The 25,408-nt window shown below is 36.0% G+C and overlaps 1 protein-coding gene across 1 annotated transcript; it reads right to left on the bottom strand.

Moving 5' to 3' along the window:
• Positions 1 to 7,951: 7,951 nt before the first annotated feature.
• Positions 7,952 to 24,241, bottom strand: LOC107192273 (glutathione S-transferase 1-1-like). Its single transcript, XM_015581490.1, has 5 exons — positions 24,086 to 24,241; positions 20,867 to 20,925; positions 20,661 to 20,802; positions 14,101 to 14,268; positions 7,952 to 8,107 (listed from the first exon to the last, which is right to left on the bottom strand). The coding sequence occupies exons 1-5, from the start codon at positions 24,224 to 24,226 to the stop codon at positions 7,952 to 7,954; spliced, it is 666 nt and encodes a 221-aa protein (XP_015436976.1). The 5' UTR covers positions 24,227 to 24,241.
• Between the last annotated feature and the right edge of the window lie 1,167 nt (positions 24,242 to 25,408).

The following is a 25,408-nucleotide window of genomic DNA, read 5'->3' as shown; positions in this document are numbered from 1 at the left end:
TAATTGGTCCAGGAGAACAAAAGTTGCAAATATATATCGTAAAACGATTAGAAATTGTTGGTACTCGCGATTGATGTTTATTATGTAGAAGCATATGTGATAAACTTAATAGAAAAAGCAAGCTAAACATTCTCAAATACAGCTAGCTTCCGTATTTCACCTAAAATAAATATTTGAATAAGATCTATGCATTTCTTTTTGTGTTTGCGTCAGTCTTACTGCAATTAATACTATGCAATAATAATTATACTGGTATTATAAAATGTATTTGTAGCTTTGCTATGCAATTAAATAGTACTCGTGTGCGTGATATTGCTTCATCGATGTCATTCTTTTCTTTAACAAAAATGGATGAAAAAATATCATCGTCCAAAGCACTGTTCAACAAATTAAAACTCTGTGTGTGTGTACTAGCGGGGGTAGGTTAAGAGAGCGAAATTTTGTAAATGCAGGATACGTAGATTAAGTCTAGAAGTAAGAGACGAGAGGTAAAAGAATTGTAACCCTTAGGGGAACAATAAATTCATATACTAGTAAACGTTTCATTAACAACGAATCAAAAATAAAAAGGTTCATTGTTGCATGAGCATTGTCTCGCGCCCCGGGCAACAATGTATGCGCTCAATTGACTCGACGGACGGAGCGGGGAAATGTACGACGATTAGTCGAAGCGTTCAATCGTCAGCGACTGCCTAGACAGCTGCCGATAAATTAAATATAGCTGGATCACCTCCATTTTAGTTCTCGTTACATGACACCTTGTATTTTTCAATACGGATCCATATGAAAGCTTGAACATTACCGATTTCTACATAAGTGGCACTATGGAGCAAGTCAATAACCGCGGTACCAAACAATATGTCAAAACTAATTAGTTCCTCGTAATTTTGCGACTCTACAAATTTTTTTTTCACATTTGTTATCTAAATAGGGAACATCGAATAAAAATTCGAGAATGCAAACAAGAATGCGCAGGTCCGACAGATTACATTCTGTTATCGTTGCATAGGTGTCGCTTCCTTCAATTCTCCGTGGTTGATTCTGTCAAATCATTCCATCCTTGAAAATATTGGGTTGAGTCATCCATGATTAAAACACTACAGGGCTGCACACCTTTCGAAATTTGTTTCGTGCTAGAATAAGTTCAGAAACGATTAGACATGCAGCGTGATGCAGCGATACGAAAATTGCAACTTTGCATTGGCGTAAACGGTCACCACTTCGAGCATCTCCTGTAATGTAAGAAAGTTTATATTAACCACATTTGACCTTGCATGACCTTCAATGATAGCTCGCTGAAGTCGTCTCAACACAGGTTATCACATTGCGATAAAAGAAACATAGTATTCCATTAAAAAAAATAGAGATGACCTTGAAATCGCCTCTATGCCTTCACCCATGCAGAAAATGTTTGTGTCACAATATGCCCCCCTCTATACCGTGTAAGTTTTGTATATAACATTTTTTCATATTATTACAAATAACGGCAATATTCGAAGTGAATATGATTATTGCCCCACCCTGTATACAATATATGAAGTATATAACTAAATATCTATAAATAATATAAATTGAATACCTAAACATGTAGTAATGGTGATTGTGTAGAATTTGACAAAACGGACTTTTGGCCAGCTAAATTGAGCAAATAACTTACCCACATCGAAGCTCGGCATCGTCAAGAGAAGCTAGAGTTGCTCGGGGTAAAGGAAAGAGCGAATTGAAAGCCGAATATGAAGTTATGGTAGGGTTGTCGTATAGCGCAGGAATAGCTGATTGAAAACAGGACGCTTGTAATTGTCTTACATATGTATCAATAACTTGAGCACGAAAAGAACAATTTCATATACGTTTTCTTCAAGACGGTTTTTTTTCACGGGTGCTACTATAATAAGTTAATTATAACTGACTTCAGAAATTCTTGCAGTTTCATTTAAGATTTTACGTACGAAAACTTGTGTTTACTTTCCTGAATTTTTTTCTTCTCATTTGATACTTCTGTTCTCCCAAATTTTAACAGAAGTAAATTTTTCATTAAAATTCTAATCTTTTCATCGTTGCATAATCTTAAATACTCGTTCCCGAGTCATTATTTTAAATCCTGATTGCCCGGAAACTAGAACTATAACTTTTGAATCAGGTATAAACATTCCTAAGAGAATGTCATCTTCAACTAGAAAAAAAAGAAACTTATTTTGTCTACATCATGCAATACCGCACGGTTTGCGCAACTAGTTTTGTGCTATTATAAAGCCAAAACCTTCCTCTTTATAGTAATTAAAAAATAATTATTGTGACGCACCCTGAAGTATATTTCATATATTTCATAAATATCATAAAACATATTTCTTCGAATGGCATGGCTATCGAGGTTAAACCTGACGAAAAAGTCACTTTTTTCAAATCACAATATATAATACATATATAATTACATTTTTCACAAATACACTCACTTTGATGCTTCAAAATAATATTTTGTTTTTACACGATAGATACGTCCTGGAAGAATGTGTACGAAAAAAGTTCAAGTAAAAGAATATACTTACTGTATTTATAGAAAAATAGAAGATTGGTTTCACACCTAAAAAATCAGCGACAATAATACAATAAACCATATTGTTTATGTTGCAAGTTTATCGCGGGCCGCGTCGATCATTGGATTGAAAAGACTGCCCTAGGATAGCTAGTTCTATCCTGAAAAGGATACGGAGTTGCAGCGAAAAAACACACCAGAGTTTGGCCGGAATTGTTTATTGTTGAGAGTCTTAACAATGTCGCACGAAAACACGATTACACTCGGTGGGCACTGGAGAGCCTCGAAGTGATGATCGAGAGTGCCGTCTACGAAAAATCTAGGCGATCACGAAAATCGTTTACACTAATCGCCGATTTTCGCCACAATTGTACTCGAGCGTCGAGAGCGATAAACATAACACTTGTGGTGTTGCGAGAATTAACGCACGAGTTGAAGAATGAGAAGTTTGTTAAGATCTGCGATTACTACAAACGTTCACGACAGAATGTTCGGCGAGCAGCAAAGTTACTACTGGTTTTAGTTCAAAATTCGATAGGATTTTTCATTAGATCACCGCAAAACTATCGATAGATGATCGATATTTTAAAAGGAGTTGTGCAGATTCCATAAATACGCTACCGCACGCGCTCAAGCGTACCACGATCGCGAAATTCAGGGATGAAACTAGCAAATCGGCGTTGGGCGCACGCAATCGTTGGCAGGCTCGCAGTATAGTGCGAGAGCGCCCTGTCCTATTTACTTTTGACGAGCGCGTCTCTTAGATTTTCATTCCAAAACATACCGCCAGCCTCGGATCTTTAGATCCGATGAATCAAAGTAAACTATATATTTACATTTCTACACACTACTATATACATCTCTTAAAAGCTAATATACATTTACGATAAATAATTGATAATGCTAGGGACCGCTCGCCTTGCGGAATTCTATTTACATAAAGTACGCTTTTCACCGCCTGCCGTCGACGCGATTCTCTCTTCTTGATTGTTAAGATCCATTGGTAAGAAGCAAAGTTTCGTAATCGGTCGTTTGTACTCGCTGTGTGCCGTTTTGACGGCGACGACACGCGATAAACCATCGGAACCGAGATGACACTGTACGATTCTTCCTAATTCCCATTTACAGGGTGGCGCTAACGGGTTTCGAAGTAACACTATACGACCTGGTTGAGCGAGATTGGTAGCGACACGCCATTTCGGTCGCTGTTGTAATGTGTGAAGGTAATCGTTTGACCACGCTTGCCAGAAACTTTCGAACAATTGGCGCAAACGTTGCCATCTCGATAAGCGGGATTCGCGAATATCACGTAACGTAGCTGCCGGAACGGCAGTGAGCGCTGAGCCGATGAGGAAGTGACCGGGTGTAAGAACGGAATAGTCGTCAAAATTATCAGATGCAGGGGCGATCGGACGGGAGTTTAAACACGCTTCAATTTGACACAGTACGGTGGGAAATTCTTCGTATATCAACGTGTACCTGTACCCTAATACCTGCTTCCCAGAGTCCGCCGAAATGTGGGGCTGTGTGTGGAATGAAAATCCACGAAATCCTATCCATCGCAAGTTTATTAAGGAGATCGGGATCACGAGTAGCGGATTTAAACGACCGGTCTAGTTTTGTTCAAAAAGGTGTTATTGAACAAGCTAGTGGACTGTAATTTGGAAAATCCACTTGATGCTAGTCACGATGGCGTTGTAATGAGTGCGGACAATGAAGTCTAACCTCTACAGAGCACGTGGTGATACTGGTGAGATAGTGAGTGTAGCCGTAGGATTTAGAACTCTCTGAGCGATTGTATTAATGGGTCAAAGTGATTTATTCACCTTACGAGTGTAACCGACTCAGAAATGCACGATGAATCTTTACGAGGAAAACTGCGTGTATCCCCGGATGAAAATGCACGTGAGTTTTACAAAGAGAATAGACCGTATCGTCGAGCGCGCACGTGGTGCCTCTTGCCGTTTGTCCTACACGCACATATCGTGAGAGATCGGGCCCAGTCGTTCACCGTCGGGACTCGATCGTGACGGCTGGCGACGGCTAATGTGTTACCAGGGAGGTGCCGCCTCCATCTGCAGCGTGCGGTCTGAATGACCGCAGAAATTCCATGTTTTCGTTGTAACGTTTGAACATAGATTCAAGTCATGTTCACAATGTGGTATCAAATGGTAGATTTTCGAACACTTTCACGTAATTTTAGAAACTGAATTTGTTATTGATACTTTACACACGGAATTTATCGATTTCTCATTACTTTGCGACTAGGCCCGCGGGATCCCGCAACCACTGCAGGTGTTGTTCAACGTGTGGCAGCGTCAACTACGGTTTCGTACTTCAATATTGCACGTTGTGTTCCCGCAAACATCCAAGGACACGCGTATTCCTCACTCTGTTAGTTTTTGCTGGATGAAATAATCGAAATAACTCGCCGAAATAATCGCAGTATCGTTCAGTCTTAGTCAATGGAAGTGCCCTGACTTCTACCACGTTCAGGATGAACGTTGACGGTTTCAGTCTTCTGCCACTACTTCACCCACTTCTTCACAAACGCCACCAACGTTTGCATGGATCGGGCTGCCGCTGCATACGAAAGTTTGGGTCCGCGAGAATGCGTGTATAAGAACTCAGCTTCGAAACGAGTAGCGTACGTTGCACTCATTGTGAAGAACTGATTTGTTTCACTATCTTTCGTTGACGACCTCCAATATTCCTGCATTGCATGTTAGCTGACACTTTTCCCCTCCTAACTCCGCCACGACTCCTGTCCTTTAAGTCCCGTTATTGAAAAAGCGTCAACACGCTTTTATTGAACATGGTGTATACCAGGGGGACGGCACTCCCATGTTAACGAATCGTACATTGTTTGTAGCGCCACCACAGTTATCTAGCGGAAGTGGTGAACTAAACTGCAATGTGGCGGTTGTTTCAAATAAAAATTGAATACTTAAAAAGTTAGTCTGGCCAAAATTTTCTCACGATTTCTCATATTGTCTAAATTCATAGAGAAAATATGAAAAATGTTTGAAATTCATAAAAAGTGAAAGAAATAATTGTATACAATGTATATGTGGTAGTAAATAAATTTATTCATGATTAAAAAAAAGAAAAAAAGAAAAATTTCTGCGTTGGGATGAACATTTATAATCCTGTTCTGCAAAGTGTCTCCAACAAACTACTTGCTTGATCAATTCTTTATGGCTCAAAGAAAGTAGTTTTTGTTTTTTGACCGCAGCAATCCATTTTTGTGCTATATCTTCCTTTTGAGGAAAATTATGCGAAGGATCTTTAGATTTAGATGGACATTGAGGAACAACACACGTGGACTAATGTTTGATGTCGCTCATTGTGGATACTACAACATAAAATTTTGTTCTATTCAATCTAAAATAACTATAAATGAAATACGTGGTTAGTTTATTAATCAAACAGTTATGATTTGGTCAAAAAAGGTTAACACTACATTTCAAACAGTTCTAAAATTAACAATTGAAAACCTTTTACGATACGTTTATCTATCACTAAAGACTACACATACCCGAGTTTCAAACAAATCTGAAATATTACTCCAACAAATGTTCGATTCCGCGTGGAATGACCCGTACTGCTTTGCAAGAAAGTCAATCATTGAATTCAATGCATATTGTATCAATTTTTTATCTAATATTAATAATCTAAGATTGTTAAACCATATTAACATAAAAGAGTTACTTGCTTGGAAATTAGTATACAATAATCAATAACTTTTTCACTTTCTTCATACTATACAAACTGCACATCAGATAACACGTGGATACACGAATAGCATCATGGCGTCGTATACACTGCCTGATACGTGGTACGCCATATTGCAGTTTAGTTCACCACTTTCGCTAGATAACTGTGGTGGCGCTACAAACACTGTACCAATCGGTCCCATAAGAATGTCCAGCCCCTGGTGTATACCTATGTTCCGAACCAGTGCAGCCAGCCAAACGTTACAACGATTATCGCCTTGGGGTAATCGATATGGTCGGCAAACTGTTATGAACAGGGATTCCTGAACAGTCGCATATCACGCGAAATATGCCTTTAAAACAGTTATTTATTACAACTCAACGTTGATTTCCAGGAATTCTAGCAACAATACATTTCAAGCCCCATTTCTTTACCATCGGCAAACATACGCACACCAATTAGAAATCCTTAGTTCCGCTATCACACGGATACATATAACTAATAAGAAATCAAACAAGACTAACAAGCGAATAGTTACAGCAATATTTACCAGAATACGTCCGTCACTCATAGAGAACGCAGTCAGCAGGAGATAAGTACAAACATCACAGAGTGTTATATTTATGAAAATCAGAAAGTGTGCTACCAAGTTGTATCCAATTGTTATCCATCCTTCATTTATATTAAATTATCGATATTAAATTATCAAACGAGTTGTATCACGTCTATGCAGTGTAAAGTGTATCGTGAGTACGATTACGATTATAATTAACTTAGATTGAACTTGTTTCGAGTCAAATGTCTCTGATGCCAAATATGTCGAGCGTATGAGGTCTATCAGAAACTTAACGGCAGTAATAGCGTAAAATTTTGTATTGTTAAGTTATCTATAAATCAACATTATCTTTTTCAAGATAATCCTTTTGGGAAGCCACAATTTGCTGGAGACATACCTACTCATTTTTTGAAACAGTGTTGGAAGTCTTCAATTGGAACTGCGTTCAGTCGGTGTGTCATAATCTATAATGGATGTTGTCTACGGTTCCAAGATGACGACCCTTGAGATAGGTACTGATTTTTGGAAAACGAAAGAAGTCACATGGACTCAAATTGTTATAAGAATGACTAATGTCAATTAATTAATAGTAGAAAAAATTATATATAGAAATGAATTTGCATACAAAACAGATTGAAAGATAGAATCAAATTTTTACGAAAATATCACAGCTTAAATTATTTTCCAATTATCAGTTCATATAAATTTATTACGAAACGTCACTGTCTTTGTTTATAAAAAATAAGAGCAATGGATAACTAGTGATAGACGGATACGTGTATTAAACAGTGTAATGAAATTTTTTATCAACCAATTAGATACGTTGTTTTATAAGGTCTTCATATTTTTACGCACAAATGTTGTTTCTAAAAATTAGAGAATATTGAATACCATCTATTATAATTCTTGTAGTCGAAACACACGTTACATCTTAACGTACACAGATAATCTAATTACTAGACTAATTACTAATGATATGTTAATAATTATTTACTAGTCTAATTACTAGATGCTACTTAGAAGATACTAAATTCGATTTTACACGAGATTTCCTTGTTGAATAAATTACAAGTGACACGTTTAATCTATGATCACCGGTGCACTGTTATCGATTCTATCGTTTTACAATCGCCGTGGTATCGATGTTAAGTGGATTCCTGTAAATTTGCCCGATACATCTGAGTAAACATTTTCGTTCCTTCAGCGTGCACCTCTTCGAACCCGAATTTATCTAGAAGTTCCTTGCAACGATTGTACCACGCTGCTATGTTATCATACCTGCCGATGTCGAACCCAAAACACTGTGAAACAGGAATATTACTTTTTTGTTGAGAATGTTCTATCGTTTATACATAATACATATATAATATATTACAAAGGAATGCTGATTAAAAGCGATAAAATAAAACTGATGTTTACCGTAAAATTATGTACGAGTAATTGAATAACGTGAGGTTTAGCTATTGTCGAAAAAAGGAGTTATTTTTAAATTATTTATTTGTTAAGATACACTACTGGAAAGAAGTAGAGGATCAGGTATATTAATCAATTATTGTCGATAGATGCTTTAAATTCTTGAGTTGCGTAAATGAATAGCGAAAATATTATTATATTAACTTTTAACTTGTTAGGTAGGGTATGAGGGACCCTATCAATATTTTTTACTCAATAATTACTTAAAGAGATACTTGTTTATTTCAATGTCCACTTGACCAGTTAAGGGTTAAATATAAAATATGTACTGTTTTCTTTGTGAACAGGATTCAGTCCTCTTTAACAGTTCTACAATATAAATATTTCTGTAAAATCGAAAGCTAAAATGGACAAAGAAATAATAAATCGTGATATTTTTGAAATTCATGTTATTACAAAGAATGATTCTTTAATGCTCTATAATCATTTTATACGTCGACTCATAATGGTTTTCCTTAGATAGTAATTGAAATACCTAGTGACACCTCTGCGGATTTTATGCACTCGTAATACCTACAATTGTCTAGTAAAAAATTGTAATACAAATAAAATAGAAAGTTTAATAAAATGAGGTCTTTATTTTATTTTGATCTCAATAGGACCCTTAAGAGAATGCGCAAACTTTGGTTTAATTCCAGAGTCTGTAATTGAATCCGTAAAAACCCACATTTGCATAATGGTTCACAGTTTAGTCAAGACCTATACTATTTTTCCGCCTGTCATACTTTAATTTTCGCTCGACGAAGAGGAAGTTCATTCGGCTGACACAGTAGTTTGCATAACATAGTATTTATATAAAGTAATATATATATATTTAAAAATATATTCGCAATGTTTATCGAACATGAAACTTATAATTTGAACATCATTTCTACAAAAGAGTTTCTGTTCACTTGTACTGTAGTATTTTAGCATCCCTTTTGTATACTCTAATATTTTCGTATTCTTTATTTAAACAGTTTTAATGAGAGATGAAAGATGAGAGTGTTGTCAAAAGTATAGTTTCACTATATGTGTAACTATAACATTTCTGTAATGTCATCAAATGGACTATATCTATCACTAGTTAGACGATCCGCCGACCGAATGTTAATATTGTTTAATGTGAAACGACAACAGAAATGGATTTACATAAGAAGAATATATGTTTCCATTAAAGAAAGACACAACTACACATTCTAGATGTACTGATGCATTTGTAGAAAATATTTTATCAAAACATAATTAATTTCTTTAAACCATTCAAATCTGTTTGCTCTAATATTGTTTGCATGTGAATTATCATGCATATGCATAGTAACTATGTTTCTTTACGCTTTATACATACTGAAGTATTTTACGTTTTCAGAAGTAATGTGACCATGCACAATCGTGACTAAGGTGAACAGAACCTTTTTTAATAAAGACAGACAGCGTGAATTAGTCTAAATCGTATATGATCTCACACTGCTTATCGGAGAAGAAAATAAACGGAAATATGAATGGATTAACTACACGCTTACACTTTTACCCGTCTCTGTATTCTTGCCTAATGAGGGTGTTCAAGGTGTAATTAGTCTATATTAGCGACAATTTATAAAATGATTATTCAAGTAACAGAATCAACAAGCAGGTCATATTATTTTCAATAATGTCTACGTAAATTACTTGTTTATCACAGTATTGTGAAATACTGTTATATAGGGCGAGTCATTTAAATCGATTTCCTCGAATATCTTCGAAACCGTTGATGATACCGAAAAGTATTTCAGATAAAAGTATAATGGTTTTGAGAGGAAAAACATAAATTGATGCGAGTAGTTCTTTTGTAGTTCGATGCGTAGCGAACATATGATGGTTAAATTATCCACCACCCCCCCCCCTCCACCCGAAAACATTCAATTTTTATTAGAAATATCTTTCGGTATCATCAACGGTTTCAAAGATATTCGAGGGGATTTATTTAAATGACTTACCTTGTATATTAAATATATCAATCAGCAATCCCTTAAACCGTAATAAGATTAATAGCGTAAGGTGTTAGATAACAACGAGGAATCTCTTGATTTTCTCAAAAGAAATATTAAATTTAGTAATCTAAATTGAAATGATTTCTCAAAAATTGTATAAAAATAATAAAATAATATTTTATGGATTATTAAACTGTAAGTACTTTTATAACTATAATTTGTGATGTATAATATGTAATCATAAAGTATTATTCCAGAAATATTCACTGATAAACTGTTATACGCTCTATTTATTATTTCCTAAAGATTTCATTTTTTAATTCATAGAAAGAACATAGTTCTTAATACGTATACACATAGAAAACTATATCAAAGACGAGTAATATGAATCTAATTATTTCAAATTTATATAAAACAGGAATCGTAAGTTTGCCTCGAACAGTTTTTTTATTCGTTGTCGATAATCATCTGCATTAAAGAAACAACTCAAAAAGGAAGATCGTTCGTAATCTACTACTGGCACAGTATATTCCACCCTCTCTCGTCATAAAGGTAGAAAAGCTACTCTGAGTACCTTTTTTTACCATCAAGTGTGTCGATATTGTAACCGTACTTTTGCTAACTTTAATATTTTAAGAAAAGATTTATTGATTTTCTACTCCGCCAGATCTGAGGGCGGTTACTCTACTTCCAACCTCAATGTGTCTGATCTGAATCGCGTAGGAAGACAGGATTCGTGCCTTCGGGCACAGAAGGACCACGAGTGGAATAGGTTCTTGTCAGAGAACGGCAAACAATTCTGGTAAAAGTATGGTATATTCTAAGATGCCCTTGATACACGTGGTTTTATATCGTTTCGCGACACGTTTCGGAATCTCGCGTACTCAACAAATACACACTATTGGCACACTCGTTCGACGTGCAATACACGCGTTCACTGTTATATTTCTGGGAACTGCTCGTTTCGCGAACCTATCTAGAGATGCCTTAAAATCTGTCGCAGCAGCCGATGATTCTGCCGATAACTCGCGAGAACTTCTTGGGTGGAGACACGTACAGAGTCTTAGTCAATCCCCAGTTCAAAAGATACAAGTGAGAGATACGCGTACGTGGTCCCAACACTTGTTTCCAGAACCGAAAGAGAAACTTAGATCCTGCTTAACCTATAGACATATACATAGACGGATGTATAGACGGAACATAAGCTACCACTTTTGGCGAGGGGACCGTAGGATTGGAGGGCAAAGGCAGCGGTCGTTAGATATACGTCGGTTAGCTTCGGATGCATTCGGTTCGATTCGGCTCGTTATTAATGGCTGGTGGGCTGTGTGCCGTACTATTATTTAATGCTTTATACTATTTATTAATTTTGTTAAATACATATATCTATACAAACTACATGACGTACGGAATTTTTAACGTATAATAAGTATATTCTTTTCATCTCTCATAGAATACATTTATGTAACGTGATTGTATACCCGAATAGCACCGAAAAGGAACGAAGTTACCCGATTTATAACTAACCACCCCCTTACCGCGAATCTTACTCCCCCTCTCAGTTCATGCTCCGTCTATGTATGTCTATGGCTTAACCTAGCATAGTTCTCGGAAACTACGTCCCCGATGCATATGTCTGACAACCGATGATTCTGCCGAATGCTCGGGAGAACTTTTCGGTTGGAGACGCGTACAAAACCTTAGTTAATCGGCAGTACAAAAGATACGAGGGACAGGTACGCAAGCGTGGCCCGCCACTCGTTTCCAGCACTGGTAGAGAAACTCCGATCGCACTTATGCACCTAACTAAATTCACTCGCAATGCCGACCGGAATTGCGAGAAGGAAACTGGCAGAGCAAAATATGCTGGCTGTTCAGTTCCTTCTTCGTTAGTTCGAAATTGAGAGTGATTCCCCTTACCTCGCACGGACCGGAACTATAGCAGCGGCAGCTAAATTAATACTTATAAACTAACGATAGGCGAAACTCGGTTGTGCCCAAGTCAATCCGACTTTAAATAATTTGATGTATTTATTCAGATTTTATTACACATAATTTCACTTGGAGTTATGTTGTTTATTTGTTAGCTTTGTTCAATGTCACACTCACGGTGCGTCCTCTAATACTGCCTTTGAATATATATATTTCCTTTCTTTTCAAATAAATTAATGACGAATACTTAGTTTTCGTGAGAATTTAATTTTGATTTTATATAAATTTTTGTGACTACTACGCTGGGCTTCCAGGAACCTGTTCCCGGGTTGAATCTCGTCTAGGCAGTACCAAGGTGCGCACTCGTGAGGATGATAAAGACGCTTTGCTGTGTCTCCTAGTCGATTTGACTTCACCACACGGACCGGTTTTCGCTTAACGGACTCTATTTCCTAATTGCGACTATACTGGATCGCTTCAGGGGATCGGCACTCCCGTGTTAATGAATTGATCAGTTTGTAGCGCCACCATAGTTAAAAACGGAAGTGGTGAACTAAATTGCAATATGGCGGGTGATTCAAATAAAAATTGAATACTTAAAAAGTTAGTCTGGCCAAAATAATCTCATGATTTTTCATATTGTCTAAATTCATAGAGAAAATATGAAAAATGTGTGAAATTCATACAAAGTGAAAGAAATAATTGTATACAATGTATATGTGGTAGTAAATAAATTTATTCATGATTAAAAAAAGAAAAAAAGAAAAATTTCTGCGTTGGGATGAACATTTATAATTCTGTTCTGCAACGTGTCTCTAACAAACTACTCGCTTGACCAATTCTTGATGGCTCAAAGAAAGAAATTTTTGATTTTTGACCGCAGCAACACATTTTTGTGCTATATCTTCCTTTTGAGGAAAATGATGCGAAGGATCTTTATATTTAGATGGACACTGAGGAACAACACACGTGGACTAATGTTTGATGTCGCTCATTGTGGATACTACAACATAAAATTTTGTTCTATTCAATCTAAAATAACTATAAATAAAATACGTGGTTAGTTTATTAATCAAACAGTTATGATTTGGTCAAAAAAGGTTAACACTACATTTCAAACAGTTCTAAAATTAACAATTGAAAACCTTTTACGATACGTTTATCTATCACTAAAGACTACACATACCCGAGTTTCAAACAAATCTGAAATATTACTCCAACAAATGTTCGATTCCGCGTGGAATGACCCGTACTGCTTTGCAAGAAAGTCAATCATTGAATTCAATGCATATTGTATCAATTTTTTATCTAATATTAATAATCTAAGATTGTTAAACCATATTAACATAAAAGAGTTACTTGCTTGGAAATTAGTGTACAATAATCAATAACTTTTTCACTTTCTTCATACTATACAAACTGCACATAAGATAATACGTGGATACACGAATAGCATCATGGCGTCGTATACACTGCCTGATACGTGGTACGCCATATTGCAGTTTAGTTCACCACTTCCGCTTTTTAACTATGGTAGCGCTACAAACACTGTGCCAATCGGTTCCATAAGAATGTCCAGGCTGGACAGTCCAGCCACTGGATCGCTTCCAGTCGTAGAGTGAAGATCGACGAGCTCGCATCGACCTCCTTGAATTAGCATCGAGTGGGGGTCGATGCGCGCGCTTCGGCGGTGATTAGGTGGGATATCGCGATCGCGTAGATCTTCGTTAATGATCGGGAACGCTCGTACGATGCTCGCGGATCACGTGACGACATCCGAGGTGGGAAATTCGAATTACATCGAGCTATTCTCACTCCTATCTAATCGTCTAAATGTGATGCAATTTGGACGGTTACAATATGCGTCGTACGTACCTTATTTTTCATCGATCGTTAAAAATTATACGACTCTTAAAATTATACTGTTTCTAAATACCCACCTGTAAAACGCAAATGGTCGTGCTAATGGCCAAATCGGCAATTGTCAGTGTGTCCCCAGCAACGAACTCGCTGTCTTCCAGAAAGGTGTTTAATAATTCACAGGACTTTTCCATTGCTTGCACGTCATCCTCGTTTATGAAATCCCTTCCGTAAAATATTACAGGGAACTAACATATTAACGATAAATAATCATATATTACGATATATCCAACGCAGCAACACAAATGCGTGTGTATACTATGGGTGGCCCTCCTTTTTCGCTTTCAGAATGGTTACACAACAAAAGAATACATTGCGATAAATCTGTAAAACTTGAGGGTTTCGAGATATTGACATTTCTATTCTCCCAAATGTAAATTTTTATAACTTTTTTAATGCTTTAACTTATTGAACTGATACTTTTTTTAATATTATTGCTTTGACATGGCCTTTTTGGGTGAAAATGATTTTTAACTCTCCGCGCCCTGTAACGAGGGTATAATTTTAGGAACTTTTAGAAAACAATGTTTTGTGAAGTGAAATTATTCGTTAATTACACTGTCCAACAAATTTTAACCTTAGTTCTGTTTTGCAATATCCACTGGGCGGATCTTGTAGAGTTTCTCGCCTTAAACACGAATCTGCAAGTAGAATTGCTCTATCATCCTGAATTTTCGAAAAACACGAAGTTTTGTTAAAACATACAATTCCGGGCAAACGTGGTGTCTTACGTGACAATTAAAACCGCTAGATCGTTCATTTTAGTCTTAGAAGATAAAGGAGAGTTTCCTGAATACATTAATGTATACAGTTATTAAATTCGGTAATTTTGAATGGTTGTAAATGGACGTCAAAATTTAAAAAAGAATTGCTGCGCGTACTTCTATGCAGCATGTTTGTATTTTTACGAAAAGTTCTTTATCCAGCACGAATTCGCTACACAGTATCGGATTCTGCAGACATTTCTGAACAAGAAATCATCCAGAAACAGTATGGGAAAGGTTTTGTATTCGCAGACATCGAGAAAATATCCGTTCGGAACATGTGCGCGGCGTTTTGTGACCACGTGGCTGTTACTCGCCTGCCTGACGCACCACTGACGTAGTTACGCCCACAATGACACCGATAAAACAATCTACTTGGCACTATGGTCTGTTTTTCGAAAGATGATGCCTGGGAGGTAGGCCCGAGTTTTCGCGGTGTTGCCGCGATCGCGAGACACCTACGGCACTCGTGTCTCTCTCACTCTTTGCATCTTCGCCAATGACGTGTGACCGTCGACGTGAGTCCTCGCCTACGGTCGTCTGTCTCCATCGCACGTATTACAAACCTCTTGAAAAGGACCTACCTACAATCTCAAGAAGTGGGGACTGCGTTCGGCACGCGCCCGTCAATCATTCATTGTCTGGAAATGGCGGAGAATGTTGATGAGACGCTGAACATTTTCACACGTCGAGAGTTAAAATACATGAACAAGAAAAAGTTTATTTCCTTTAAAAGAATGTATTGTACCCAAATATTGAGCAACATATTAAAAGGAGATTAAATTAATACGTAGGTTATTAAACGCTACATATGGAAATCGCAGGGTAAAGAAGGAAGTTGGTTTACCGAGCGTCTGAGCGAGAGGCTCTCGTGCTGAAGTGCTGGAGGATGGAAAGAGACACAACAGTGGCATTGAGACCGTCACAACGTCGCACGGAATACGTACCTCGCGTTGGATCCCCGCCAGGCCACGCGCCGAGGCAGGCCAACGTCCCAGGCATCATCTTTCGAAAAACAGACCATAGAGTTCTGCATTGGGCGGGCTGAGCCCGCCCGTCACCCGGCTGTTTTATCTCTACCCGAGCTGGCCCAGCCCGCGCAGGCCCGACGATGCGCGCCGCAAACCCGTCCATACCCGCCCGGATTCGTGCTAGCCCGCCCGACCCGTATAATCCCCGCTAGGCCCGCTAGGCCCGCTCAGCTCGTTCAATGCAGAACTCTAGCGGGCACTCGGGCACGGGTGGAAAGATCACACACTGCGATAACTTTGATTTCTAGATATACAGGGTGTCCCAAAAATGTCCTCCGACCCGGAAATGTGGCACTCGGGAGGTGAATTGGAACAACTTTTTCCTTAGCAAAAATTTAAACTGAGGCTTCGTTTACGAGATATTAACGAAAAACCGCGACCAATCAGAGCGCGAGTTTGCCAGCCGAGTTCCCGCGCTAGCGGTGGCTACGCGCTACGCTTGTACTACGATGCTCCGAACAAGTAGGTCACCATGCATCGCAGGAAACCGCGTATAATAATAGCAAATAAACAAGACGTAACAAATAAAATCATACTTTTTATCATTTGTCGTTTGTTATTTAAAGAGATTAATGAATGAAACGTAAATGTAGGCAAATTATGTTTAACGTAAAAAGACGAATGCACATTTACATTTTTGTAAATTCCTTTTTACGAATTTGTAAATTTCCTTTTCAAATAATGTGTGAACGAAAAGGTAATGTAACAAAGAATAATCGAGAAGTGATTGTAGTTCGGTGAAATTAATAAAACAATAATGACCAATAAACTGAATAGAACTCACCCTTACGGAAATTCACCTGCAGCGTAGAAACCTGCGTCAGTAGGTCAGTGTACCGAGCCTGGGCATCGACGGACGAAATGGTTTATGGCAGGGTAGAGTCCATGCCACTGGTGATCGCAGGTATGCGACACCAGCCGACGTTAAGAGTTGCAACGTCAAGTGCCGCCGGGTTAATCCATCGAAAATCTCGAATATCTCTGATTGGTCGCGGTTTTTCGTTAATATCTCGTAAACGAAGCCTCAGTTTACATTTTTGCTAAGGAAAAAGTTGTTCCGATTCACCTCCCGAGTGTCACATTTCCGGGTCGGAGGACATTTTTGGGACACCCTGTATATGTCCACCCGCCTGGCCCACTACGGGTTTGGGTGGGCTTGGGCGAAGCGATGAGCTACGGGTAACGGGTGGGAGGACCCGGGTTTGTCCGCTCAATGCAGAACTCTACTTGGCATCCACTTTTTATATGTATAATGTTTGATGTACAGGGTGAAAACCTCGCTGCACAAATCAAAGGACACGTGCCGCTTTTAATGAACCGCCATATCGGCGCGTGTATGTGTGGACCCGGGGCTTCCTCTCAACAGTGAGGACCAATCGACAGATTACACGTGCCGACGCGGCGGTTCTTTAGAGCGGCACAGTCTATGCCTTACACAGCGAGAGAATAATTCTGTATTTCATGCATTCTCGAATAGTAATCATGATATATGTATATAAGATGTATATACAGGGTGGGGCAATAACTACGTTCACTTTGAATATTGCCGTTATTTGTGTACGGTAATTTTATATATATGTGATATTGGTCGTTTTGTATTAATTATGAACGTCGTGTCGTTTTGTGTTCATTGCCGCCGTGAAGAGTTGAGTTGTTTATAACAAGAGGTAGTTTGTTGCAACTGTGAGAGAGACTGCGGGACAATAATTTGGTTGTGAGTGTGAGAGAGAAGAGAATGGGTTATGTCAGTGCCGATCGTATTTTTGGTAGTGTTTTTCTAGTAATAGAGACGGACGGTATAGAAAACACGGACGGCATAATTTCGACGAACTATATTAACGGATTTAATTATAATGTTTCGTATTGTATTTATAAATTACAAAGTTAAAGTATTTAATAATTTTGTTATACAGTTTCTTCATAATTCTATTACCTCTGATCCTATATTTGTAATAATATGAAAAAATGTTATATACAATACTTACACGGTATAGAGGAGGGCATATTGCGACATAAACATTTTCTGCGTGGGTAAAGGCATAGAGGAGATTTCAGGGTCATCTCTATTTTTTTTAATGGAATGCTATGTTTTTTTATCGCTATGTGATAGCCGGTGTTGAGACGACTTCACCGAGCTATCATTGAAGGTCATGCAAGGTCAAATGTGTTAGTAAAATAAATTTTCTAACATTACAGGAAATGCTCGAAGTGGTGACCGTTTGCGTCAATGCAAAGTTTCAATTTTCGTATCGCTGCATCACGTGCATGTCTTATCGTTTCTGAACTTATTCTAGCACGAAACAAATTTCGAAAGGTGTGCGGCCCTGTAGTGTTTTAATCATGGATGACTCAACCCAATATTTTCAAGGATGGAATGATTTGACAGAATGAACCACGTAGAATTGACGGAAGCGACGCCTATGCAACGATAACAGAATGTAATCTGTCGGGCCTGCGCATTCTTGTTTGCATTCTCGAATTTTTATTCGATGGCACGCGAGCGTTGTTTTCACCGGTGTGCGTGGCTCTCTTACATAAGGTGACCAACTATACTCATTTACTGAGTTTTGTACTCTTTTTTCGCAAACCGTACTCTTTTCAAATCCTGTTCTCTGAAAGTACTCATTTGTATAAAATTGTAAAAGATATTGTTATTAATGACAATTTTCTCTTTGAAGAAATTCGAAGAGTAAATTTATATTTAAATGAAGAAAAATTGAAGAAATGGAACGATGAGAAAATAGAACTTGACAAAAGATGGGTAGAAATCTTTCGGCATTTTAGAGTAGAACATTTCCCTTATGAAAATTTAAAAGTTTTAATAGAAATTTCCTTATGTTGTCCAGGCACTAATGCTGCTGTTGAAAGGGTATTTTCACTAGGGAATGATTATTGGAGCAGTGAGAAGTCGCAACTTTCTGTAAAAACATTATCTGCCGTCTTAACAGTCAAATTTAATATGCAAAATGAAAGTTGTTCGGATGTGGCTACATTATTAGACGAACATCCTCATTTAGCAAAAAAAATCCACTCCGAAGAAAAATATGTTTTTAAAAGAAAATAAAGTTTTTATCGTTTTTTCTTCTTTTTTTTCACCTATGAAATACTTGCAAAGTGTACTCTTTTTGAACAAAAAATAGTTGGTCACCTTTATATATATATATGTATCATAATAAAATGTTGCAAAAATGACGTTTACCATACCTCTGTCCTAAAACACTACAAAGTAGGTAGCTAATAACTTACGACTCGATGTGTTTTACGTCAAATATGCAAAAATAGGTATTCCTTTATAAAAGTTTTTAAAAATGTGTCCCCTCTACAAGACATGGAGAGCTAAAAATGATTGTCATTCAAGAAAAACCATGTCAAAGCACTAAGATTAAACGTAGTTCGAGATCAATAAGTTGAAGCATTAAAAACTTATAAAAAATCGGATTTGTGGAAATAAAAATCTTAATGTCAATATCTTGAAACCCTCAAGTTTTACAGGTTCGTCGCAATATACTTTTTTTTAGTAAGTGACGATCTATCAAATACCACTGGACCCGTTCGTGAACGTTAAAATTCTTATGGTACACATTTTATGTATTAGTTTATGTGAAAATTATTATATTTTTGTGGGAATACATAAATAAATTTTGCATCTGTTCTTACTACCATTCGACTATTTTACATAGGTTTTTCAGTATTGTTGTGTAGTGTCAATATTTCTATCGCATACAGTAGTCGGATCAAAAAATTGTTTGTTTTTCATTCAAGATTGTTACGGAAAACATAGGTGTGCATGTTGTTCGCAATTCTCTCTTGTCAATTTATCGTGCAGCTATTTTTCTAGCTTAACAAGAGATGTCGGTCTGTAGTACAAATTGAATTTTTTCTGTCCGATCCATAGTTAATTCGTCATATTATGTGTGAAACTTATACATACATAAAGATTATTTAAAAACCTACATACATTATTATGTATACAGACATTTTTTATTCAACGATGTATTGAGAAATCATAATCTATGTGCTCACTCTTACATATGTGTACGCAGAAAATTTGACACTTCAGTACAAAAATACATGAAATATTGCAATTATAGTAACTTAGTGCTAGTAACAATCATTTTCCTATGCTACTTTATATATTGTAAACTTATAAGAAATACAAATGATTTTTGTATACCTGTGTAATGTATAATTTAATGTATAATGTATAAGTACAGAGTAAATGAAGTGTAATTTTACTGTATAGATATAGTTTTAACTAAACCATTAGGTATACGTTATAACCGTTTTGATGAACAAGTTTTAAAGAAAGTAAAACAACCATTGGGAACAAATGTTAATTTTCACAATTTAGCTTCTTGAAGGAACAATTCCTATGAAACATTGCAATATTTTAAGTATTTTTGGCAATTTTAAAATAAAAGTTGCATTTCCAAATATTACAAAAATTGAGAATTCCCATTGTGTATTTATAATATGTATTTTCAATTTAGTCGTGGCAAGTTAAATTATGTTTAATGAGAAATTCTCCGTGATCCATGCAAAACCTATTAGGTATCCCTTTACGGATGAAAATTTGTTCATTGCTTAAATTATTTCTTATATGCAACGAGTTTATGTTCTTAAAATTTAAGTCCAGAAAAGCATGTACAAATTCATCATTTGTTTGCGACGATAGTATCTAATGGGTCTTAATCTTACGAGCAAAAAGTTTTGTGGCTTGAAATATTCAGTTCGATTAAAATGTCAATAATATTAATTACCGTCAATTCAATTGGAAATACGTACATAACATTTGTCCATATTTTCGTACAGAATTCCATGATCGAAATACAGTCTCTGATCCACCATGCCTCTTTTTTTTGTGTCCTTTGGATATAAAGAATCATTTTTCGCGTACTTGCTAACTAAATATCCCATAATTGAACGGCTGCGGACACATAATTATGCAAATAAATTACATCTTAATGGAATCAAAAAAGGTTATTACGTACCTTTCACATAAAATGAATCCATTGTCGTCTACTGTTGGTATAGTATGCTGTGGATTTATCTGAAAGATAATGCTTTAACTAAATACAAATAAAGTATATTAAAGTATATTATTTCCATTGGAGTTATTTAAGATATTATAAATATATTATTTTATAATATGTTATTTTCAATACGAAAGTAAGTTTTGCAACACAGCATGAAGGTATGTATATTATTTAAAATACTGTAGCAAATCTTCTCGCTAGCACATAGAAGAAACATAGTGACTGTAGTAAGAATCACCTGATCATTGTGTTCGTTAATAACGAATCGTTATTAAGGGGACACAAGGGAATTTTTCAGTTAAAATAAACGGTTTCTTTTAGATTGTATTAAAGAGTGACTAATTACTCAAACTATAAACTGTTTGGACTTTCTAACGCGTAACGCCTATTTTAAAAATAAAGCAGTTCTGAAATATTAGAAATTCACTGCAATAAAATCCATCAAAGTTTTATTTTGTAATAATTTACATATCAACAGCTTTGTGCTAAACAGATGACATATTTCTGTAGCAATAACTACAATAAATACTAGACAGTCCAAAAAACTCATTTCATTGCACTTTTTGACCCGGCATCTCCAGGAATCGGTACTATTTGAATAAAATAATAATATACAGGTAACTTCCGGATAATATTACACGTGTACACGGTTTGAGAATTAGAGAAATCCCCGAACAACACTTCACAACTGCAAGCACTACGTAACGAAATTTACAAAGATCTCCTAGCTAAAAGCAAGCAATCTAAAATAACAGATATTTTGCAAAAACTAGAGCATAGAACTCAAGATAATGCTGAAGAAAGTTCACAGGATGATGACATCTTGTCAAAAAAAAAACGCCTTCGGTTAGTGATACTTACAAGAAGAGTATCCCAGATGTCCGCCTCTGATTCTTTTGGTTTTTAGATATGTTTTACAGGACCGAAAAATAACACATAAGTATTTTTTTATATCGACCCGTCTTCATATTTAAGGGGTTGAACCAGCCCTCAAAGTTTCAACCCGGATGTACTATTTCGAAAATCAAAGGAGATACACGAAAACTTTCAATGGACGAGTTTTATGGTTTTTTACGTACAATAATACAATGCTAACAATTTGTCAAAAACACAATTTGTTTACAACACCAACATTTTTCATAACTTTATTTTACAACTTATTGAAATTTACATAATGACAAAAAGTGAGGAGCATTTCATTCCAAATTTACTGGGATATTTTTTTTTAAATTGCCTCGTACAGTCTCGCAGTTTTTTATTATTTATGTCCCGTGCGTACGCCTGCTGTTGCTCTCCGCTTATACTCAACATCAACATATTCGACACGCTGTGAACAAACCCCTGCATATGTTTCTTTAGACGAATTTTCATTTTCATCATCCTCATCAACAGCTTCAACTTCATACTCCTTAAATTGATCCAGAAAATCCAGTGATAACTCTTCTGAATCTTCGACTTCATTAAATTCAAATATGCTATCAAGCAACATTTTCTGTATAGATTCTTTCAATTGTATTTCTAGGAGTTTCCAATGTTAGAGTGTGTAGGAGTTTCAGTTGGAATTTTTAGGAATTTCCATCAAGTACATTGTTTGAAATATTACTATTAACAAATCCGATAAACATCACGTTCATTGGATTAATAATCATTTTCATTCACAAAAACTGTAGTTACAAGTCCAACAAGAGGTTTTTATTCGTAACGGAACAATAACAATAAGCGTCAGAGTGACTGAACCAGAATTAAAGTATTTCTGAAATAGCATACGGTCTCATATACTGTCGTCTGTGATGGAAAGGAAAAAGTAGGAATTCGGACTTTAGAGAAAATAAGAGCGACTAACTTATTTGGGAGAGAGCAGCACGGTGGCAGTTATTCATAAAGTGAATCAGAGTAAATACGAGTATATTAGAAAATAGGTTTAGAGAAACATTATACAACTGCTTTGAGTGTAGATAACCTGAATGTCCTCACACGAGTACAAAGGTCAATTTACGCTTTATTGGCAACATTTGAAATATTCTAAAATGTAAAATAAATTGCAACAAAAAAAACACAGAAAAGACATTTTTTGAGAAATCAAAATTGATCTTTAGAAGTTGACTATTATTATTAATATGTTTTCCGAAATCCAAAGCAACCGGAAGCTGAAATAGCAGGCGTACCCGTGGAATATAAATAATAAAAAACTGCGAGACTGTAGGAGGCAATTTAAAAAAAAATATACCAATAGATTTGGAATAAAATGCTCTAAATTGTAAAATAAAGTTGTAAAAAGTTAAACAAAATATGAAACTCGCTCACTAAATGTTTTCGTATATCTCCTCTGATTTGAGAGAGAGTACTTCTGGGTCGAAACGTTGAGGGGTGGTTTCACTCCCTAAAGATGAAAACGGACTGATATAAAAAAATTAGTATCTCTTATTTGTCAGTCCTCTAAAACATATCTGTAAACCAAAGCAATCGAGGGCGGTTACCTGGGATACTCTCCTTGTTAATAGTAATGACGACAACATTATTTAATACATATTATTATGTGATACTTTTCATGAAAATTGCTTTAATAAAGAATTTCTCTTAATTATATCATCAAAACATAATACTGTGTTTCTTTCATTTTTGAAACATAACCACATTTTTTGGACTATGTAGTTCTTAGTTTCGTATAACACGGATTCGCATAACACGGCAACTTTGAGGAACATAACAACAGTGTTATACGGAGGCTACCTGTAAATGTCTCTACTATACGAAAAATAGCGAAGTATACATTATTACGTGTTACCCGATAGGTAGCACGTACTGTATAAAGTTAAAAATTTTAACGGCGCCCATCATAGATAAGTACTCCTTGTCTAGAATAAATAATTCTTCAATTTATTAATCCTGCTTTTTCATTATTATTAAAGATAATGCAGCGCCCACGCAACAATACTATGTAATAAGAGGTATTGCAATAACCTACAAAATGAAAGGTATTAGTCGTTCTTTAAAAAATCTAACCTACCGAAAATGTTTAGTATATTATAATTTAAAATATAATGAAGAAAGTATACTTCACATATTCTTTGCATTAAATTCTGTTTAAATAAAATACCAAAATATTCTATGTTTATGGAATGGTTGTCGAAATAAAAATTTTACGTTAAACACTCTGTATAAACCCTGGCAGACCTTCAGAAATGCTGGTTTCATTTGTTCTCCCTTCAAAGGATTGATCGTCTTCAAGTTTAGGTGAACACCGATGGCTTTCGATAGCAAGATAACCGACCGACACGGTGGACTGGCCGGAAAGTAGTAAAAATCAATCGGCATCTTGCGGTTTTCCCTCGCCAGTTCCCCTTTTTCCGGAGGTTTTCCTCTTCTTTTCACTCCCCGTAACGTTACTGTACAAACGAGATTTTTATACAGCAGATCCAAAAGTAAAGGGAAACGTTCGAATCTTCTAGGCTTTGTATCCCCGTGTACCTTGTTCGCATACAAATGTATCTCACTGCTGTGTTTGCGATTCTATGGATTGGAAGATCATCAACTGGTTACCTCGGATTTTTATAGGAGTCTTCTTCTAGAAATATGGCGGATTGAGGTGTGTCGATCAACCATACGTACAAGCTCCTTGCATTCGAACAAGTGATGCTCACCTTATAATATTGGGTTGGTCAAAAAGTAATGTTGGACAAAACACTGATTCTAACTATGAAAAGTATATACATATTCTGAAAACTGACCGCCGCTACAGTGGTTCGAGTTCTAGATGCTAGGTGAACAAAACTATTTTTTCACGGTACTGCTGGAAAACAACCCTACTTCTTACTATAGTTTATTATCTGAAACTATCTGAAACTATTATCTGACTAATTAAATGAAAGAAAAAAACATAATTACAGTATTGCACTTTTGCTATAAAATAAAATGAAATAAAATAAAGTAAAAAGAAAAGTTCATAATAATAAATACTTAAAAAATAGACGGACAAATATAACTTAAAATAAAATAAACAAGAAAATAAACAATGATAAAAAATATATTTAATATGTAAAAGGAAAAAACAAAACAACAGTATTTCTCCTTAACTATGCACTATAACTATAATTATTTAAACTATTTTACATGCTTATCTTACTCATTACTCGAATAATCAATACACGATATTCAGTTCGTACTGGTTGCTCATCTTTATCAGCAGCGTGCTAGTAACTTATTATTTCAAACCATTATCTTCCGTATTTTTTTCGAATAACTTGATTAATTCATGACTTTATGAGCTCTGTGTTTTTTGTGAATTTCACGAAAACTATTTATCAATGTATCTGAAATGTATTGATATATGTATAACCAGATAATTTAACAAAATAAAACAACAACAACAACAATGAATATAAAAAAATAATAATAACCACAGTAGAAACAAAAAAATTGAAAATTATAAAAAGAAAGACACTATAAAGAGGCGTATACTGCACACTGGACGCTCAAGGACTGAAGAAACGAATAAGA

The sequence above is a fragment of the Dufourea novaeangliae genome, unplaced genomic scaffold, assembly GCF_001272555.1.
Source record: "Dufourea novaeangliae isolate 0120121106 unplaced genomic scaffold, ASM127255v1 scaffold321, whole genome shotgun sequence".
Lineage (NCBI taxonomy): Eukaryota > Metazoa > Arthropoda > Insecta > Hymenoptera > Halictidae > Dufourea > Dufourea novaeangliae.
This window is presented reverse-complemented; position numbering and strand designations above follow the sequence as displayed.